Source organism: Dermochelys coriacea, chromosome 14, assembly GCF_009764565.3.
Source record: "Dermochelys coriacea isolate rDerCor1 chromosome 14, rDerCor1.pri.v4, whole genome shotgun sequence".
NCBI lineage: Eukaryota > Metazoa > Chordata > Testudines > Dermochelyidae > Dermochelys > Dermochelys coriacea.
The window spans coordinates 19,895,045-19,913,880 of NC_050081.1; the positions used below are offsets into that span (position 1 = coordinate 19,895,045).

General features: G+C 40.8%; 1 protein-coding gene across 6 annotated transcripts in view; it reads left to right on the plus strand.

Annotated features, from left to right (window-relative positions):
- Positions 1–18,836, plus strand: part of TBCD (tubulin folding cofactor D) — a 292,421-nt gene that overhangs the window by 43,336 nt on the left and 230,249 nt on the right. For all 6 annotated transcript variants that reach the window (XR_006275752.1, XM_038372287.2, XM_043497516.1 and 3 more), the window contains exons 9-13: positions 2,074–2,119; positions 5,057–5,189; positions 9,123–9,268; positions 14,957–15,017; positions 15,515–15,589. Coding sequence is in view for 5 of the 6 variants with exons in the window: in XM_038372287.2 (XP_038228215.1) it covers positions 2,074–2,119; positions 5,057–5,189; positions 9,123–9,268; positions 14,957–15,017; positions 15,515–15,589 (461 nt within the window). In the remaining variant the exon portion in view is untranslated. The remainder of the gene's footprint in view (positions 1–2,073; positions 2,120–5,056; positions 5,190–9,122; positions 9,269–14,956; positions 15,018–15,514; positions 15,590–18,836) is intronic.

Consider the following 18,836-nt stretch of genomic DNA (forward strand, 5'->3'; position numbering starts at 1 on the left):
GTAAACGGAACACATTGTAATAACTTACTTTTACTAGGAAAAAAAGATGAAGAGCAAGAATGTTTGTTTTTTAAAAAATTAATGAGTTATGTAGGATTTTATATGCCGGTATCTCTTTGTAAGCTATTCGATGTACAACGTTGAGAAATGTAATTAGGCAATGACCTTATGTCCTCCCAGACACGTAGATTTTGCTCATTATTTGACATAGCACCTTGTTTTGAGAGGACTTTATTCCACTTGCTTGACTATAAGTGAGCATCCCGTGCCAAATTCTGCCTTCTGATACCCATACTTTTAATGGGAGTCCCACATGAATATCAGATGGCATAATGTGGATTGCAGTATATTTTTATGGTGTCTTGGCTTATAACAGATTTTGTTTTCCTTTGTCCTCTGCCCCCAGCTCACATTTCACCATTTCAGCTCATAGTACATGTCCAGGGAAAGAAGGTTCTATGATTGTCAAATTAAGTCTCGAAAAAATGCATTTTGAGTGTGTGGGAATATATAGGCTGTGTTGCCTTTTATGCAGAAAGATAAAGTATTTTTATAAATTACTCCAATAATGTATAATGTGCTTTGCCATCTAGTTCTGGCAGCACATCATCTGTATATTCAGTCTACATGGAACTTTTAATCTCCTAGGCATTCATTATTACTGATATCTTTCTTTTTGTTTGACAGTAGGAAAGAGATCATGATTGAAATCCTTGCCCTGGCTCTGGCCCATTTATGCTGGGGAAAAGGGCCAGAGCGGTGTAAAGGGGCTCTAAAAACCTTGGTTATGGTTGGAGAAGAATTCCTCTGACGCAGGCAGTGTGAAAGCTAGTTTTAAGATTGCTTGTGAGAAAGTGCCTTCAAGCCCTGACATTGGGGCTGGTAAGGGAAGGCTTGGAGTGGGGCTGTAGTACACAGATAGACATAGATTCAGTACAGCACTGTGTCACATTGAGTGACCTGGGGTGACTGGTGTAATTTAGACAGACTCCTAGACAGCCCTGGGGGCATGTCTGCACTGCAATAAAATACCTGCAGTCGGCCTGCGTCAATTCAGTCAGACGTGCGGGGCTCTAAAATTGCAGTGTAGATGCAGCCCGTACCTGAATATTCAAATATATTCATTTGATTACAAGATTGTCTAGTTTAAATGTTCAGTTAGATATCCTGCATCTATGTTACTTAATACAGTAGGTTTTTTCTTTGTTGCACGCTGAATAACTTCTTGCAAGTGCTTGGAGTTAATGTGTTCCATATTTAACTTAGCAATTGTATAGCAGATTTCAGTGTAAATTAAAGTCCTATGACATGCCCTTTTTTGTTACATATAGTATAAGCATAAACATATTCGTATACAGTGAAGAACTTTTCTAACATTGCAAAGATGGAAATGTAGTGACCTCATCACCAAGGTTGATTTTAGTTCAGTGTACTATAAAAGTTGCACCCAATACTGCAATTGTATAGCCCCTCAGCCTGAGCCCCATGAGTCTGAGTCCACTCCCATAGGCCAACCGCAGGTATTTTACTGCAGTGTAGACATGGGCCTCTCCAGCTCCCATACTAGCCCAGTGTCAGAAGTCCACAGATGTGGCTTAAAGCTACATTGGGCCTCCCCCGTGTCTGCAAGATGCGTGCTTTGCCTCTTAAGGTACATCTACACTGCAATCTGGGTGTGTGATTACAGCACATATAGCAGTGAAGCCATGGCATCACTGCTTTCAGTATGGGCTGTACAACACCCATCTGGGACTATGGTTATGTACTTAGGAAGCTAGCCCATGCTGAAGTCTGTGCTGCTGCAGCTTCACTACTATTTGTATCCAAGATAGTTAAATTAAAGCTAAGTCAGGTATGTCTATCTGTCCTGCAGTCACACCTCCGATTGCAGTATAGAGATATCCTTTGAGGTGCATCACAGTATCTCATGTTGTATGTTTATATATTATGGTGAGAATTATGTATTACTGCAGGAACATTGAAGAATGCTTTAGATCTATGGGTTTGGTAAATTGTGCTTTATAAGTTGTCATTACCATGTTTCACAAACATTTTTCTTTTTTTTCCCCTTAGGCTCAGTTATTTAAACATGGCAAGAGAGATGACTGTTTACCATATGGTAAGAATCGTAGAATATCAGGGTTGGAAGGGACCTCAGGAGGTCATCTGGTCCAACCGCCTGCTCAAAGCAGGACCAATCCCCAACTAAATCATCCTAGCCAGGGCTTTGTCAAGCCTGACCTTAAAAACCTCTAAGGATGGAGATTCCACCACCTCCCTAGGTAACGCATTCCAGTGCTTCACCATCCTTCTAGTGAAAAAGTTTTTCCTAATATCCAACCTAAACCTCCCGCACTGCAACTTGAGACCATTACTCCTCATTCTGTCATCTGCTGCCACTGAGAACAGTCTAGATCCATCCTCTTTGGAACCCCCTTTCAGGTAGTTGAAAGCAGCTATCAAATCCCCCCTCATTCTTCTCTTTCGCAGACTAAACAATCCCAGTTCCCTCAGCCTCTCCTCATAAATCATGTGTTCCAGTCCCCTAATCATTTTTGTTGCCCTCTGCTAGACGCTGTCCAGTTTTTTCACATCCTTCTTGTAGTGTGGGGCCCAAAACTGGACACAGTACTCCAGATGAGGCCTCACCAATGTTGAGGCTCATATGCTCTGTGATATTTATTCTTAAGGGGAACTATTATCAGTTCATATAGTTAAGAAAAATTGTTTTAAAAAAAGAAATGTGTTATATAGTCCACTTTCAGTGCTTTTTAGTGTGACACCTTGAATCTGCTTTTGGGCTCCTGTATTATGTAGGCTTACAGCAGCCTGGCTAAGAGACGTTCCTCTTAATTCGATATTAAATACTCTTCTTTTTGATCACTAATCCTGGACCAGTGGTTGGGAAAATTTTCCTGGTCTTGAAAACATTTGTGTTGGGCTACTAAAGACTTGGCAGCTTCATCCTTAAAATTGTCATTATGAATTTCCCAACTTGAATTTTGACATGACTTCAGTATTCTGTCTCTAGAACTGCTAGAGATGAATAGTTAATGCAGTAGTAAAGCTGGAATGGTCCCAGGCTTTCAGAAGGCATAAAGCATTAATTTGTATAACTTGAAATAGTAACCACTAAAACCATGGTAGAATTAAAGAGTGATTGGAAAGATGTGTGGGTTTTTTTTTTAAAGACAAACTATTTTGAAATTTGCCAGGGCTAGAAAGAGATGCTTTATATCATTTGAAAGTTAGGAACTTGTAGATGGCTTGCAAATTGGATTTTGAAACTGATACTATTAGGTCAAGGGATTATTTTTTTTTAAAGATACTAATTAATCACTTTTGTACAGGACTAGCATAACAAGTTGCAGAACACTCAGGCCAGTGTAATGTTTAAATCTTTACACTTGTAGCACATTCTGTAAGAATTGGGGCTGTCAATTAATCACAGTTAATGCAAGTGATTAACTCAAAACTAATTAACGTGTTTTATTTTTTTAGCAAGCGTTAATTGCACACCAGGGCGTCATGCTCGGGGGGACATCTGTGTGCCTCTGGTGCAGGAGTGCCCCTCTTCCTGCTGCCTTGCTCCATTGCTGCGCCCTCCTCACCCCCCCGCCCGACATGGAGCTGCCCCGGCCAAGCTGTTCTGGACTGGGAGCCTGTCTGCTGCGCAGAGTGGGATGGGGGGCAGGATGTCAAGGTGTAGTCCTCCTCCCCCATCCATGGTCTCTGCTCTGCTGGGGTCGGGGAGCAGGGAAAGACTGCCTGTTGTTGCTGTTGGCTCAGGAGTGAGTGCTGTCCAGCTCAAAAATGTTCAGGCTCCTGAGTATTCTGATTAAAGAGACAGCTCACCCCCAACACCCAAAATATTTCAGTAAATGGCATTCTGTTATTAACTGTGTGATTAATCACGACTATTTTTTTAATCTCGTGATTTTTTTTAATCATTTGACTGCCCTACTAAGAATGATAGCTGCATGACAGAGAGTTACTTGTCTATATTAGTTGCTTCTTAGGGTCATACATCAAAGCATTCAGGAAACATTTCAGGTTGCAAATATTCTGTTTTCATTTGTAATCAAAAATGAAGTATCCATCTTGAGTACCTTTAACACTACAACTTTATACTGAGAGAGTTTTGAGTTACTCATTTATGGCAAGAGCCTCCCTTAGCTCTCATTTTCCACCAGATTTTGAAACTTGTGATGCATGAATGTATACCAGTGATTAAAGATAAACCTTGTAACAATACTTTAGGTCAGTTATATATATAATATAGCACTTTTCATGTTCAAAGTGCTTTACAAACATTAATCCTCACAAAACTCTCTTGGAGGAGAGGTAGGGAGGTATTATCTCCAATTTATATGTGGGGAAAACAGATGACTTGCTCAAGGACACAGAGGGAGGCTGTGTTGGAGTCAGGATTAGAATTCCTGCGTCTGTCCTGTTCTCAGAACACTCATAATAATATTTAGCGTTTTTCATGTTCAAGGCTCTTAACATGCATTTTTATAATGAATCCTTCATGACATCCCTGTGAGGTACGTAAGTAATGTTACCCCCATTTTATCAATGGGGAAACTGTTGCAGTGTGGTTAAATAGTAGTAATAAGTTATTTGCACTTAAATAATACTGTAAGATGAGGACCTCAAAGCACAAATATTAATGAATTTTGCTACCTAACTCTCCTGGGAGATGAGCGTTATCCTTTTCTTTTGCAAATGAGGAACCTGAGCCACAGAGAGGTTAAGTGACCTGCTTAAAGTCAAATAGGAAATCGGTGGTGCAGCCAGGTATATAACCTAGATTTTTGTAAGTGCAGTCCTGGCCCTTAACCAAATTTTTTTTTCCTCCTCTAAAGCCAAAGTGAATTAGTGATGGAACCAGGTTTTAGAACTTGGAGTTCCTGGTTCACAGTCTGTTGCTCAAACCATTAGACCACCTTCTCTTAATTAGAATTATGCTTATGTATTAAACGTTTGTTGTTTCATGATATTGATGGGCAGCAAGAAGCATTTTTGTTCAGCACATTTCCTTTCTCTTTTACAGCTTCTACTGTACTTGAATGCCTTGATAATTGCAAGCTGTCAGAAAGTAACCAGACACTTCTTCGTAAACTAGGGGTGAAACTTGTTCAGCGACTTGGATTGACATTTCTAAAACCAAAGGTGGCAAAGTGGAGGTTAGTTTAAAAGAAATGAAGCAAACTTACATGCATTAGTCCTTTAAACAACAGTATTGGATTTTGAAATTCAGATTTACTTATACAGTGGATGAGTAATAAAACTGAACATATTTATTTGATTACAAGATTGTCTAGTTTAGATTGTTCAGTTAGATATCCTTCATCTATGTTACTTGAATACAGTGGGTTCTTTTCTTTGTTGCACTGTGAATAACTTCTTGTCAGTGCCTGGAGTTAGTGTTCCATATTTAACTTTAGCAATTATATAGCAGATTTCAGTGTAAATTAAAGTCCTGTGACATACTTTCACCCCTGACTACATGTAACAAAAAAAGGGTAAGTCGAATGACTTACCGTACGCTGGCGCCAGCTCTGGCCCCAAAAGGGGCGGGGCCTAGGACAGAAGGGGTGGGGCTGAGGGGGTCAGACCCCCAGCCCACCCTGTAAGGTAAATGCCCCCCCTACTCCTCCTCCCCCTCCTCCCCTCCCCCACCGGGGTAGTAGCAGCAGCCTGGGGCTATGGGGGCTATTTAAAGGTCCCAGGGCTCCCCTGCTTCTACTGCCCCGGTCCTTTAATTAGCTGCCGGAGCCCTGGGGAAGTGGTGGGGCTCCAGCGGCTATTTAAAGGACCGGGACGGCAGAGGCAGCTGGAGTCCTGGCCCTTTAAATAGCCACTGGAGCTACCCCAGGGCTCCGGGGGCTATTTAAAGGGCCTGCAGCTCCCCTGCTTCTACTGCCCCAGTCCTCTAAATAGCCCCCGGAGCCCTGGAGTAGCAGCGGAGGGGCTCCGGCGGCTATTTAAAGGGCCGGGACAGTAGAAGCAGGGGAGCCCTGGGCCCTTTAAATAGCTTACAGAGCCCTGCAGCCGCTACCCCAGGGCTCCAGCAGCAGGGCTCTGGAGGCAATTTAAAGGGCCTGGGGCTCCAGCCACTGCTGGGAGCCCCAGGCCCTTTAAATTTCCCCCTGGGGAAGCCAGGCTGCCCCGGTACGGTGCACCGGCTCTTACCGGTACGCCATACCGGGGCGTACCGGCTTACTTTCACCTCTGCATATAGTACAAGCATAAACATATTCATATACAGTGGAAAACTTTTCTAACATGTTGCAAAGATGGAAATGTAGTGACCTCATTACCAAGGTATTTAGTTCAGTGTACTATAAAAGTTACACCCAATACTGTATTACAGAATTCTTACTCCCTGATCAAATGTAATGCCCATTTTGAAAAAAAAAAAAACCTATTCATAAACCTAGATTATTTAGTTTAGTCAAATTCTATTGTCACCTTTCCTCTGGTGCCTGGTTTTATTTATTGCCACAGGGCAGACCCTTTTTCAGATTTCTCGCACTGATATTTTAAAATTGCAGGCTCCCTTGTCAGCTATTTTTATCATTTTGGATTGTATCTTTCACCTTTGAGAAAGTCCCTAGGCTTAGGAAATTCTTTCTAGTTGTAGAATGTTCCCCTCCTGACTGCCAGAAACATCTACTTGTTTAGCAAGCTGAATACTTTCACTTCACTGCATATTGTGTTTTCTCTAAGTTGCACAAATGGTGATAATATTGGCTTTGAGTAAATTGTCTTTTATTAAGGTATTTTTAGAATTGAACCTTTTCAGTTTTGGGAGTAGTTGAAAACTGTTTATATTTTCAGCTTTATTTTAATCTCTAATCTATTTTTTAATCTTTCAGTTAATCAAATTCCCTTTCTTATGTCTTTCCCTTTTACTATCTTAAGAGTTACTTTTCAATGGTAAGGGTCAAAAATTGCCTGCTCACCACGCCCTTTGAGGTTGATGGGAGCAGGGAATTTTCATGTAAGTGCAGAATTTATCCCTAATTTTTTTCATTTTAAACATGGACATGTCAGATATTGTAGCATTATTTGCTTCATTTTGTGTACATAAATTACAAACTTAGCTCTCGTGAAGAATAATATCTGTAATTGTTGTGTTTATGTCTGAGTGTACAAAAAGTTAAATTATCAGTCATGTAGTGTATGTAATCATATTGACCTTTGATAACTTAATTATTTAATATTAGTTTCGCTCTTACCATGGCTAATTTCTATCTAATTAACCTCTAATGGTAATAAAACGTAGTGACTGAAATGGAAAAGTTCTAATATACATTTCCACAGTTCTTTACCTTTTTCTCACATTATGCATGATTTTCAAGCACCATGGAATGCAAAACAAGCCAAGTTTTGAAGCTTCAGTTATCTGAGATTTTGGAGTAAAAAATTTCTGATTTAAAAAAAAAAAATAAGAAAAGGGTGTGAATATGCTTGAATAAGTGAAGTTGCATTACAGGGAAGAGCAAGCATGGAAAATTACTGCTCAAAAGAAACTTGTTTCAGAACGTTGCGAGCAATTGACAGAAGATTAGAATTGAATTTGGAATTCAACTTTAACTATACTGAGTCTCTCTGGGTCTTTTATAATAATAATTTGCATTTGTTGAGCGGCTTTCTTACCAAAGAAACTTGGATCACTTAATAAATGTAAACTGATGGACAAAACTCATATAGGAATCACTTCACTTGCCGCTGAGTTAAAGCTATCTCTGAGGTAGAATCTGGCAGTTGTTTTACAGTGCACAGCAATTTAGTGTAGGAAGTGCTGATAAACACTATGTCCACGTGAATTGAGATGGGGAATTTGAGGCAGAAAGTAGTCCATTCAGCTTGTAATTTTTCCAGGATGCTGGAGTTGACTAACTGTCCTGCTCTTGCTATAGGTGACTTGGGATCTTAATCTTAATTATTGTTTGTTCTTTCTGTGACTCAATTATCCTACACTATGGGTGTACAAAGTAGTTTACAGGCAACAAAAAATATATGGTCCCTTTCTCCAAGAGACTCGTCGTCTAGTTGAGATAAATGTCTGAGTTGTTCAAAAGTAAATGGAGGGGAAAAGGAGACAAATTATAAGCTCTCAAATTCTCTAGTCTTTGCATGTTACATTTTTTTAAAAAATTGATCTAAGTTGACATGGAATTGGAAAGAGGGTGAAGGAGACTGTATGGCATATAGTTTCATTTCGGGGATTTGGAGAAGTATAGAGAAGTTGGCTGATGACAGTTGTGAAGGAAAGGAGGCCTGGAGGAGTACAGGGTCCAAATGGGCAATAGTATATGCTGAGAGAGAAGCAGGGACTTGAGGAGTAGTTAAAATTTGAAGATGGAAAATAATTACCTCTTGTATCTTATCCAAAAGATGATGCCTTCAGTTGCACAATGCTTCCTGGTACTGTGCTGGAATATTGACTTCTTACTGTCTTAGGTTATGTCTACGCTATGAGCTGGGGTGTGATTCCCAGGTAGCATACACGTACTTAAGCTATTGTTGGTATAAATAGTAGTATAGCTGTGGTAGCATGGGCAGCAGCAGCATGGCTTAGCTGTGCTGAATACAAACTCTTCCCAACCTGTGGATATGTACTTAGCAATCAGCATTGCTAAGCTTTTCTGCTACCGCCTATGGTACTGTGGTTATGCTGCTATTAATACTGGTGCTAACTCTCACTGAGCTACCGCAAGTACATGTAAGCAAATTGGGAATCATACTCCAAGCTCATAGTGTATACATAGCCATAGAAGGAAGGATGCCACCTACTGAATCTCCAGCATATTTTCTGAGGCAATTAGGTGTTTAAGGAGGTCTTTCAAAGTGCATCTGTTTTGCTTGTGAAATTTGATAGCTCACAGCATAAGGTGCTGTGAGAAAACAAGTGCTATTGTATGAACGTATATAGGGTGCTCTTTGAGTACTAGAACAGTGTTATTCTACAGTAGATTAAAAAAATACTACCGTGAAAATGTATTACACTGAGAGAAGGTTTTGAGGATGGCATATGCTGTGTTCCAGGATCAACTTGGTAGGCACAAACTTAAACAAAAAATTGCAAATAAACTTTGTTTTCTGTACAGGTATCAACGTGGTTGCAGATCTTTGGCTGCCAATCTGCAGTTTTCTGCCCAGGTTCCAGTTGCACAGAACATAGTAATTGCTGCTGTTGATGCTGTTGCTGATGAAGAGGAATATGACATTCCAGGAGAGGTTGAGAATGTTATAGGTGTGTTGGATCCAAATAGAAATATTTTGTTTAGCCAGCAGGCATTACAACTGGCAACAACCTGGGATAGGCTTAAGAAAGCATTATGGTTACACAAACTGCTGGTAAAGTAATGGAGAAAATTATAATATGATGTATCTGTATATAATTGGACAGGGTTTACCATATTTTGTAAAACTATGCCATGGTTTTCAGCATGTCACTCTTCCCACAAACAAAAGTGAATAATTCTGATGTGGGGGGAAAAAAACAAAACTATTTTACTTTGAAACACACTTGCCCAATCTTATCCAGTAACATGACTCAGTTCTTTCTGCTTTTGGAGTGGGACAGGATGAATTATGATCTTAAAAATGGTCTAGATTGTGTTCAAATAAAGTTTAAAGGCCTGTGGTAGGTCTGATGATTGAAATTTTAAGCTGTGGTAGAACCAATGGGACAGCTTATTGTACCTAGGAATCCTAATGTATAGTGTCTGGTCATAAACGTAGTGCTCAGCTAGTTCATTGATTGGTATGTTATAAATATATAGGCATTAACAGCAATAAAGGGCTCACAGCACTGGGTAATGTAACAAGCCACTCAAAATACCAAATTTTGTTTAAAAATGTATTTTGTTTAAAAATACCAGTACTGCTGCTTTGAGTATGTAGATCTCATTTTAGGTGCTTATAAGCCTCACACACACACAATTGGAGTCTTTTGAATAGCCATGTCTGAGCTTGTGCATGCTCTTTTATCACCTTGTGCTCCTGTACAAGGGCATAAAAGATGGGACAAAGCAGCTCAACCACTCCTGATGGACTCAAAGTCTTTAGGCTTCAAACCTTGCGCTTCCTCCGATGGGCTAATCCTGCAAACATGAGCATAGCACATGTCTGTTCTGCTTGGGTGAGACTCGTATACCAGAAAGATGCCTAGGATGCTGATCGTTTTTTTCCTAGGACTTGAAAGTCACAGAATGCTCAACTGAAGCTCCACTTACTGGAGCAGTCAGTGAAGGTTTCTTTGGGCTGAAGGAGTCAGGTACTGAGAAAACAATGTCTGCAAACCTTCCCCCCTCACCCATAGCAGATGAGTGACGCCCAAGGCCAGCACAGAGAAAATCCTGGAAATGAAAAAAGGCCTCGTGTCAGTACTGAAGTTCAACATGGAGAGAAATCTCTCTGAGCCTAAGGACAGAAACTCTAGGTGGAACTCAGTGCCTTCCAATAGAGAGAGATCCCATAAAGCCTCTGGGGGAAAACTCACTAAGCCCCTCAGTGAATCCAGGGTTATTGAGAAGGTGCCATCTACTATCATGGCATTTTGCCATGATCCCATCTCCTCTGATCCAGATGACTGTGCAATCATCTGTGTCGTCTTAATTGGCAGAGTTGCTAATGGTATCACTGTGCATGTCATTGCAGACTCTCACATGTGATTCTGAGACTGTCGGAAATTACCCTGGCACCAAGACAACTATTGGTACCACTGTGGACCTGATACCAGGAGTGCCATATGTGTCAGTGCTGCCCTTAGAGGAAATCTATTCTTCCTCCTTGTCACTAGGACATACTTTCTTGCCTTCCTTGAGTAGGGAACCCTCTCCCCTGAGGTCAGTAGGTGAGACCATGGACAGACAAGGCAGTTCTCCCTATAACGCCCTACTGCAATCCCTCTGGAACTGGCACTGGATTGACAACCATCACACAAGCCAGCTGGACCCTTCTGGAATACCACGATAGTCCTATTGGACTCAGTGGGATCCTTCTTCACATACTTCCAGGAGCGTCCCCATTCCATTTTTGGAAGAAGAGGTTGTACTGCTTGGTGACATCTCTGTCCAGACCACTGTTGCTGAGCCAGGAAAAATGCTAGGTAATACCTGACATGGGACCAGAAGAGCAACACAGTCCTACTTCACCTTCCAAAGATTTGTTGTCCTTGTTACCAAATGAGACAGTAGCCTCAGCACTGATACTGGTGCTGGACTATTTTAAGATGTTCCAAGTTCTGCTTAGAGAATAACAGACAATCTAGAAATAGAGATGTCAGTTAGCTAAAAAGATTCTTAGGTTGTTCAATTACACTGATGACATCCATGACGAGGGCACTGAGATGTGAAGGGCCTTGTGGCTTCACATTTCAGGCATTCCTAAGGAGTTGCAAGCCATGATAGAAGATCTGCTCTTCGAAGGGAAGGAGTTGTTTAGCAAACGCACAAAGCTCTGCATTTCTCTGTAGCAAGGGGCATGGGTCACTTGCTGAGGATTCTCTGCTCCTTGAAGTCTTTAAACCACGATTTGAGGACTTCAATAGCTCAGACATAGGTGAGAGGTTTTTCGCAGGAGTGGGTGGGTGAGATTCTCTGGCCTGTGTTGTGCAGGAGGTCACACTAGATGATCATAATGGTCCCTTCTGACCTTAGTATCTATGAACTCGAAAGCTACACTGTGCTCCTTGGAAAACTATACCCAGCCCCCTTACTGAAAATTGTGTCACTAGTAACCATGGATGTTAGAGAGGAACTAGGCACGTCATACATGCTTGATTATCTTTCCAAGAAAAAGCCCAGAAATAGCAGGGGATGCCAATCTCCTCTTCTGGCACATGGTGCTAGCATCACATCAACAAATTTAAAGGGGCCATCAGGAACTGCATCAGAAGCAGTTCCAAGCATGTAACCTTTGGAAGCCATCTCATCCTAATCTGCTGGGTATGGTCTGCTATAACTTCAGACATACTTCATTGTTCATGGCTGTTCTATCCAATTTAATTCCTTACTACCCTCCATTCTTCCCTTTCCTTCTTCATAGGCTCTTCTTATGAGAGCCTACCATAAGCAGAAGTGGCCTTGTTGCTTTGGCTAGGAGCCATAGAAAAGCTGTCGCCTGAATATAGGGGAAGAGGCTTCTGCTTCTGCTATTTTCTTACCCTTTCTTCTTCAGAATATTTTTGTCCTGGGGAGACTCAAGAAATACATAAGCCATCTAAGGTTCAGCCTGGTAAAGCTTGCCTCCATCACTCCATCTCTTCAAGTTCAGGACTGGTTTGTGGCTCTTGATGTGTGTGGCATGTACCTCCACATCCTACCCAACCCAGAGGAAGTATCTAAGATTCACAGTGAGGCCCAACTATTACCAGTACAAGGTACTGCCATTTAGACTCTCAACGGCACTAAGATTCTTCATGAAATGGTTAGAGATGGTAGCAGTATGCTTAAGGAAACAGGGCATTCATGTCTACCTCTATGTGGATGATTGGCTGGTCAGAGGCAGGTCTCTGCAGGAGACTGAGATAGCCCTAGAGTAAGTCATCCTCTTGTTTGTCCAGCAGTCCCTTATTGTGAACTACAAGAAATCATCTCTGTCCCCATCACACTCAAATGAGTTAATAGGGACTGTGCTAGACTCTCAATTGGCAAAAGCCTACTATGCATTATGTATATAAGCAGGAAGCAATCAAGCTGTGGATGTGGTGTCATCACCCTGGGATAACCCCATTGGCTCTGAACCTTCCATGAGTCAGCAACAGCCTGGCAGACTTTTTGAGCAGACATGCAGCAATCAACCATGAATGGTTACTTTGGAAGTCCTTCATAGAGCTGATATTGGCTAATTGGGGGACTCCCAGAATAGACCTTTTCACCACAAAAGACAATACCAAATGCCTGATCTTTTGCTCCAGAGAAGGCATGAGCCTGGGCTCATTGTCAAACTTCTTTCTGCTACAGTGGATAAAGATGTCATATATCCCTTTCCACAGATCCCCCTGAACTCCAGGGTGATATCCAAAGGACAGATGGGACAAGGCCATGCCTTATTGACCAAGGCAGTTTTGGCTGTCAGACTTATTGTAGGTTTCAGAATAGCAGCTGTGTTAGTCTGTATTCGCAAAAAGAAAAGGAGTACTTGTGGCACCTTAGAGACTAACACATTTATTTGAGCATAAGCTTTCGTGAGCTACAGCTCACTTCATCGGATGCATTCGGTGGAAAATACAGTGGGGAGATTTACACACACACACACACACACACACACACACACACACACACACACACACACACACACACACACAGAACATGAAACAACATCTTAAGTGATCACTCTCCTTACAGTGTGTATGATAAAACCCATTGTTTCATGTTCTCTGTGTGTGTATATAAATCTCCCCACTGTATTTTCCACTGAATGCATCCGATGAAGTGAGCTGTAGCTCACAAAAGCTTATGCTCAAATAAATTTGTTAGTCTCTAAGACTTATTGTAGATATCTGCTATGATCTGTTTCCCTTCCCTTCTTCCAATCTCCCAGCCTGTCTGAATATAATATCCCAAAATCACGGTCAGATACTGCACCTGGACCTACAGTGACTAAGTCTGAAGGCTTGGATGTTGGCTGGTTCAGCACTACTTATAGAGTCTGACAAGTTCAGGAAATTCTCGTACCAAGCAGAAAGCAATTTATAAGAAAGACCCATTAACCAAAATGGAAAAGGTTCTCTATATGGGCAGTCCAACGTGATCTAGATGCAACAGAGGCCTGAATACTGAAAATAATTGCTGCTATTGAAGCTTTTAGGAGTCCTCAGTAACTACGGTCTTTGAATTGCAAGGCAACTGAGAGGGTTGCAGCCACCCCGCTCTTTTTGCTTTGACTGGGAGCGCAGGAATATTGCGTGTGATCCAGAGGTCCCAGCTATTAAAATGTTTCTGAACCTGCGTGATTGAGGTGCATGTGTGCCTATAGTGGGATCCATGTTGACTACAACAACATCTCGGAGAACCACAGTTACTGTAGGATAAGTAATAGTTCAGTAAACATTGCCCCAACCTAGTCCCCAGCATCCCAGGGACAATTAATTGCGTAAGAAGACAGGTGGCAGTACCACTGATTTCCCCGCTTTGGAAGTTTGCACAGTGGGAGCTGCTTTAATAGTCCAGACAGTATAGGCAAGAGAGATGTGTGGATTCATTGTATTCCCTGACTCATTTGGCCATGTTCTTCTCTGGCTAGTGCTGGAGACTGTTTGTCTATCTGTCCCTCCCTCCGTCCTGTGCTGGCTGTTTCGTAGGTTCTCTAGCAGGACAGTGTAGCCTTCTATCTGAGTGCCTGTTACCCCTTTACTCTCTTTCACCTTTGCCTCAGGGCCTCAGCTAAAATATGCAAAAGCAGACATAGGGTTATGTGTGCACTGCAAGCAGAGGTCTGGCTGAAGCACCTGAATTTCCCAAGCTATCTTTGAACTATCTAGCTTGGGTAGCAATACCAGTGAAACTGTGGTAGCATGGGCTAGCTGTTTGGGCTATACCAGCCTGCCTGGGACCCCTTCCTGGGTATGTACTCAAGAGGCTAGCCTTTGCTGCCCTGGTTTTACTGGTATTGTTAGCTTTGATCTAGCTAGCTTGGATATCTCGGGATGGCTACGCATGCTGCAGTCACAACTCTGAGTGCAATGTAGATGTATCCTTAGTCTCCGTGCTAAATTACGGAGCTACCATCTATTCAGAAAGCACTTATACCCCTTGTTTGCTTTTGTGGCTTCAAATTTCATTTTTTGTCACAATCACAAGAAGTATGGATACAAATGTTTTTCTTTAAATTAAGAGCTGGTTGTGATAATAGGGAAGTGAGTTTTGAACATTGTGGAGAATTGCTCTAAAGAACTTGGAGTAATCTGCTTTGTTTAAAATAATATTCTCTACAGAACAATTGCTGATTGGATTGAAAGACAAAGACACCATTGTCAGATGGTCTGCTGCAAAAGGGTAGGTTTCTTCTATTAAATTTAAATCTAATAGATTAGCATAACAGCTGAATGTTTCCCAGGGCTAAATAACTGCATGTTGTTTTCTCGGTATTATCAGTTATTTATGATGGTTGCAACACAAGTGATGACATGGAGCCCATGTCTGCTAGTATTCTTGGATGGAGGTAGAAGTGGTGGGACAGCGAACTAGGAAACTTTAACTAGGGTTGAGATTGGAATGATGTGAGGATTTTACTTCGGGCTTTTTTGCAATAGTGTTTCTTCCCCAGTTGGCTGGTCCACGTTTTCGTCTTTGCCATTTGAAAATCTTATTTCTTTGTTAGGCATGTTATTTGTAGCTTTTTAGCTTGTAGTCTGACATTTGTGTCCTAGTGCGACACAGTTGAAATAATGCATTGTGTCTTCTGTAGTTTGAATCCTATTATCTTAGTGTAAACTTTTATCTTAAATTACTGTAATTATACAACAAATCATTTTTTCTTCTCTTTTTTGCAGGATTGGTAGAATAACTGGAAGGCTTCCAAAAGAGTTAGCTGATGATGTTGTTGGATCTCTGTTGGACTGCTTTAGGTAATACTATTTTGTATTTATGCAATAGCTTGCATCCTTGGATCTCAAAATACTCTTACGCTCTGTACATAATTTCACAGCTGCTGTGTGGCCATTTCTGGAGTGGGAGGGCAACATTCAGGCAGCCAACTGGCCCAGAGCACATATAAAACAATAAGGAGAATTAGAATTTTGGCCAATGGCATGGGGCAAATACCTACATGTGTGAAAAGTACTATTGGAACTTTAATGTCCATGCAAGTTTGGACCTCGTTGTTAGGGTCTCATTGAAAGAATAAAAGAGAATTTTGTGGTGATAGGAGGTGGTTTGGATTAGTGCACTAACTTTTTCATGACAGATCTGTGTTCAAATTCTGATATGCTGTATGTGAAATTGAACTTGATGGTCTTTCCTATTCTAGTATCCAGTGAATATTTCTTCACACAGAAAATTATGTAGACATAATTTGCTATGACTTGCAACGTGGCATGTTTCAGGTCAGGGGTGAGGTGGATTGGCAGAGCAGTGTGGGAAAGTTTGAACAGTGTTCTCCTACACGGTTTGTGACTCTGGCTAGTACTGACATATTATGTTCATGAACACCGCAAAATAGATTCAAAAGTATAAAAAGAGAAGGGGAATGTTTTTTTGTACATGTAAGAGCAGAATTGTTTCATATGTGAAAACTAAATTGCTATGAAACCCTTTTCTTCCCATCCAAAGTTGCCTATTGTCTTTAGAATCAGCAGAAAAGCTGAGGAGTACATGTTCGTTTGGTTTACAGGTTACTTGTCCTAGCGTTAAACATTCATAAGTAACGCTTGGCTTCCTGAGGTGGAAGTGTATGGTCATGGTTGTCTTGCTAAAAACTATATCAGCATATTGCATTCAGGATCCATACGTACCTTTTGTTACTCAGTGTAGGCAACTTTGCAAGCATCCAGTCTGTATTAAATGTTCCTCCTTAGATGTTTTTTTTTTTTTTCTTTTCTGTAGCCTCTAGCATGCCCAGGGACAATTTAAGGAGTGTAGTAACTGTGTCCGATATCAGGGGGTAGCCGTGTTAGTCTGTATCCACAAAAACAACAAGGAGTCCAGTGGCACCTTAAAGACTAACAGATTTATTTGAGCATAAGCTTTCGTGGGTAAAAACCCCACTTCTTCAGATGCATGGAGTCATGCTTATGCCCAAATAAATCTGGTAGTTTTTAAGGTGCCACCGGACTCCTTGTTGTTTTTGTGTGTCAGATGTTGGCTTGCAGATTACCATTTGCAAACTAAATAAAACATGGTAAGAATTTCCTATAATAGGAATATTCAAATAAAGAAATGTCTAAGAATGAAACAGCAGTAGGACAAAGGACACTATATGGAACTTTTAGCACATGATCGGAGGGTATACCCAGTCAGTTATTCTGCAACAGGCTAGAGCATTGTAGAGTTACACCCCAGTTTGCTGCATACTAACTCACCAAATAGACATGCCCTCTCTGTAGCAGGAAACCGAGTCTTACCTGGTTTGTTTTTTGAATATTGGAGTAGATTTGGAAATATTTTACATTCAGATAATCTCACTCTGGGGACACAGTACTAGATGTACCTTTTAAAATCTCTGAGGATACTCGGAAGCTGCTAGCAATAATGGTCTCCATAGAATGTCAATCAAAATATGTAGAAAATGTATTTTTGTCTGGGTCAAGAAGAGGGAAACCACATTATATATTACACTTCAGACCAGAGAGAAGTGAGTAAGACGAATAATAAAAAACAGGAGGAACTAATTAATACATAAGATGTTGCTTTTTGCTATGGGAGTCACAAATTCTGTGATTCTTCTCCCCCCCTCCCTACATCAAAAATGTTGTTTAAACCACCATGATAGCTGATATTCTGTGGGGCTTATTTATTTATTTATTTTTTGGCCCGTGGATTAATGATGTACTAAGCATGTGAACCAGTTTCACTTAGAATCTTGAGCTGCCCAATTAAAAAGTGGCTAAGCAACCTCACTGTGTCAACAAAAAGAACCAGACCAGTGAGATGTTTCATTGCTCCAGGGTTAGAAAGCTTCACTTTCCCTCAAGGTGTGTTTTTTTTTTTTTTTTTTTTTTAAGATACAAAACCCAACCTCAAAACATTTCAGAAATCAAATTCACAGAGAGATGGGCTTGGATAGTGTAGTTATATAGCTGCCCGCTATTAACATAATACAAGCATGGCTAGTTAATTGTACTTAAGTGTTCACAACACTTTTTTTTTAGTTACTGATTTGCACTTTACTTTGATTTTTTTCACAATTATTTTCCCATGGCTTCTCCCAAGATACTAGTATAAAAATGCCTTATTTAGGGTGGTTGACACAATGCTGGAATATTGACTTCAGTCAGCAATGGCAATAATTCTAGCATTCCTTGGCTTATCTCATCTGAGATTGGTGTAGAACGGACATATCGCAAACATTTCCTCTGTTATGTATTATCGCAAGGAAATTGCAATGGAGAAGCATCCAGTAGATACACATCCATTTTGTGCTTGAGGATATAACTAGACCTTATGCAGAGAGGCCAGGTCTTGTAAATCAGCACTAAGTGTGGCAAACTGTTTAGCAAGTAGATCCGATAGAAAATTCTTCAGTGTGTCCAACTTCAGGCTTAGTATGTATAAGTTCCTATTTCAGCACAGTCTGTTTGTATGTTTTAGATGTCTGGATGAATTCTAATTAACAACTAGATTTAATAAGTTTAGGTGTACATTGAAATTCATAGAACTATCCAAGGTAATAAGTAGCTTCATTGCTTCATTGGATTCTCCTTCACAGGATTGCCATCTTGGGTTTTGTGATGAGCTGGCAATGGTGAATAAATTTAAATTGGAGAAACATTTACTTGAATTGAAGAGTAAAGATGAGATACTCTAGTTTATGTACATAAGAGAAGTGAGAATGGAACTTATCTACTTGAACAAGAGTCACTTGAGTCAATATGAAGAATTTCCCTGACAAATGTGCAAATGTACAGATTCAAATGTGTATATTTGAGAGTCTTGCTATTTAACAGTTTTTAATAAACAACAAAATGCATGTCAAAAACTGATTTCGAGATGTATGCTTAGCTGGAAAACAGATCAGAGAGATTATACTAGTGGTGCTGTTATGGACTGCAGTCTGCCTTGGCATGGGCTAATGAGGAAACATCATATCCACTGCAGTTCTAGCCCTGGTATGGAGTACAGAGAAATTTTTGAATTGCCACTGGTGTGCTGTTCCAT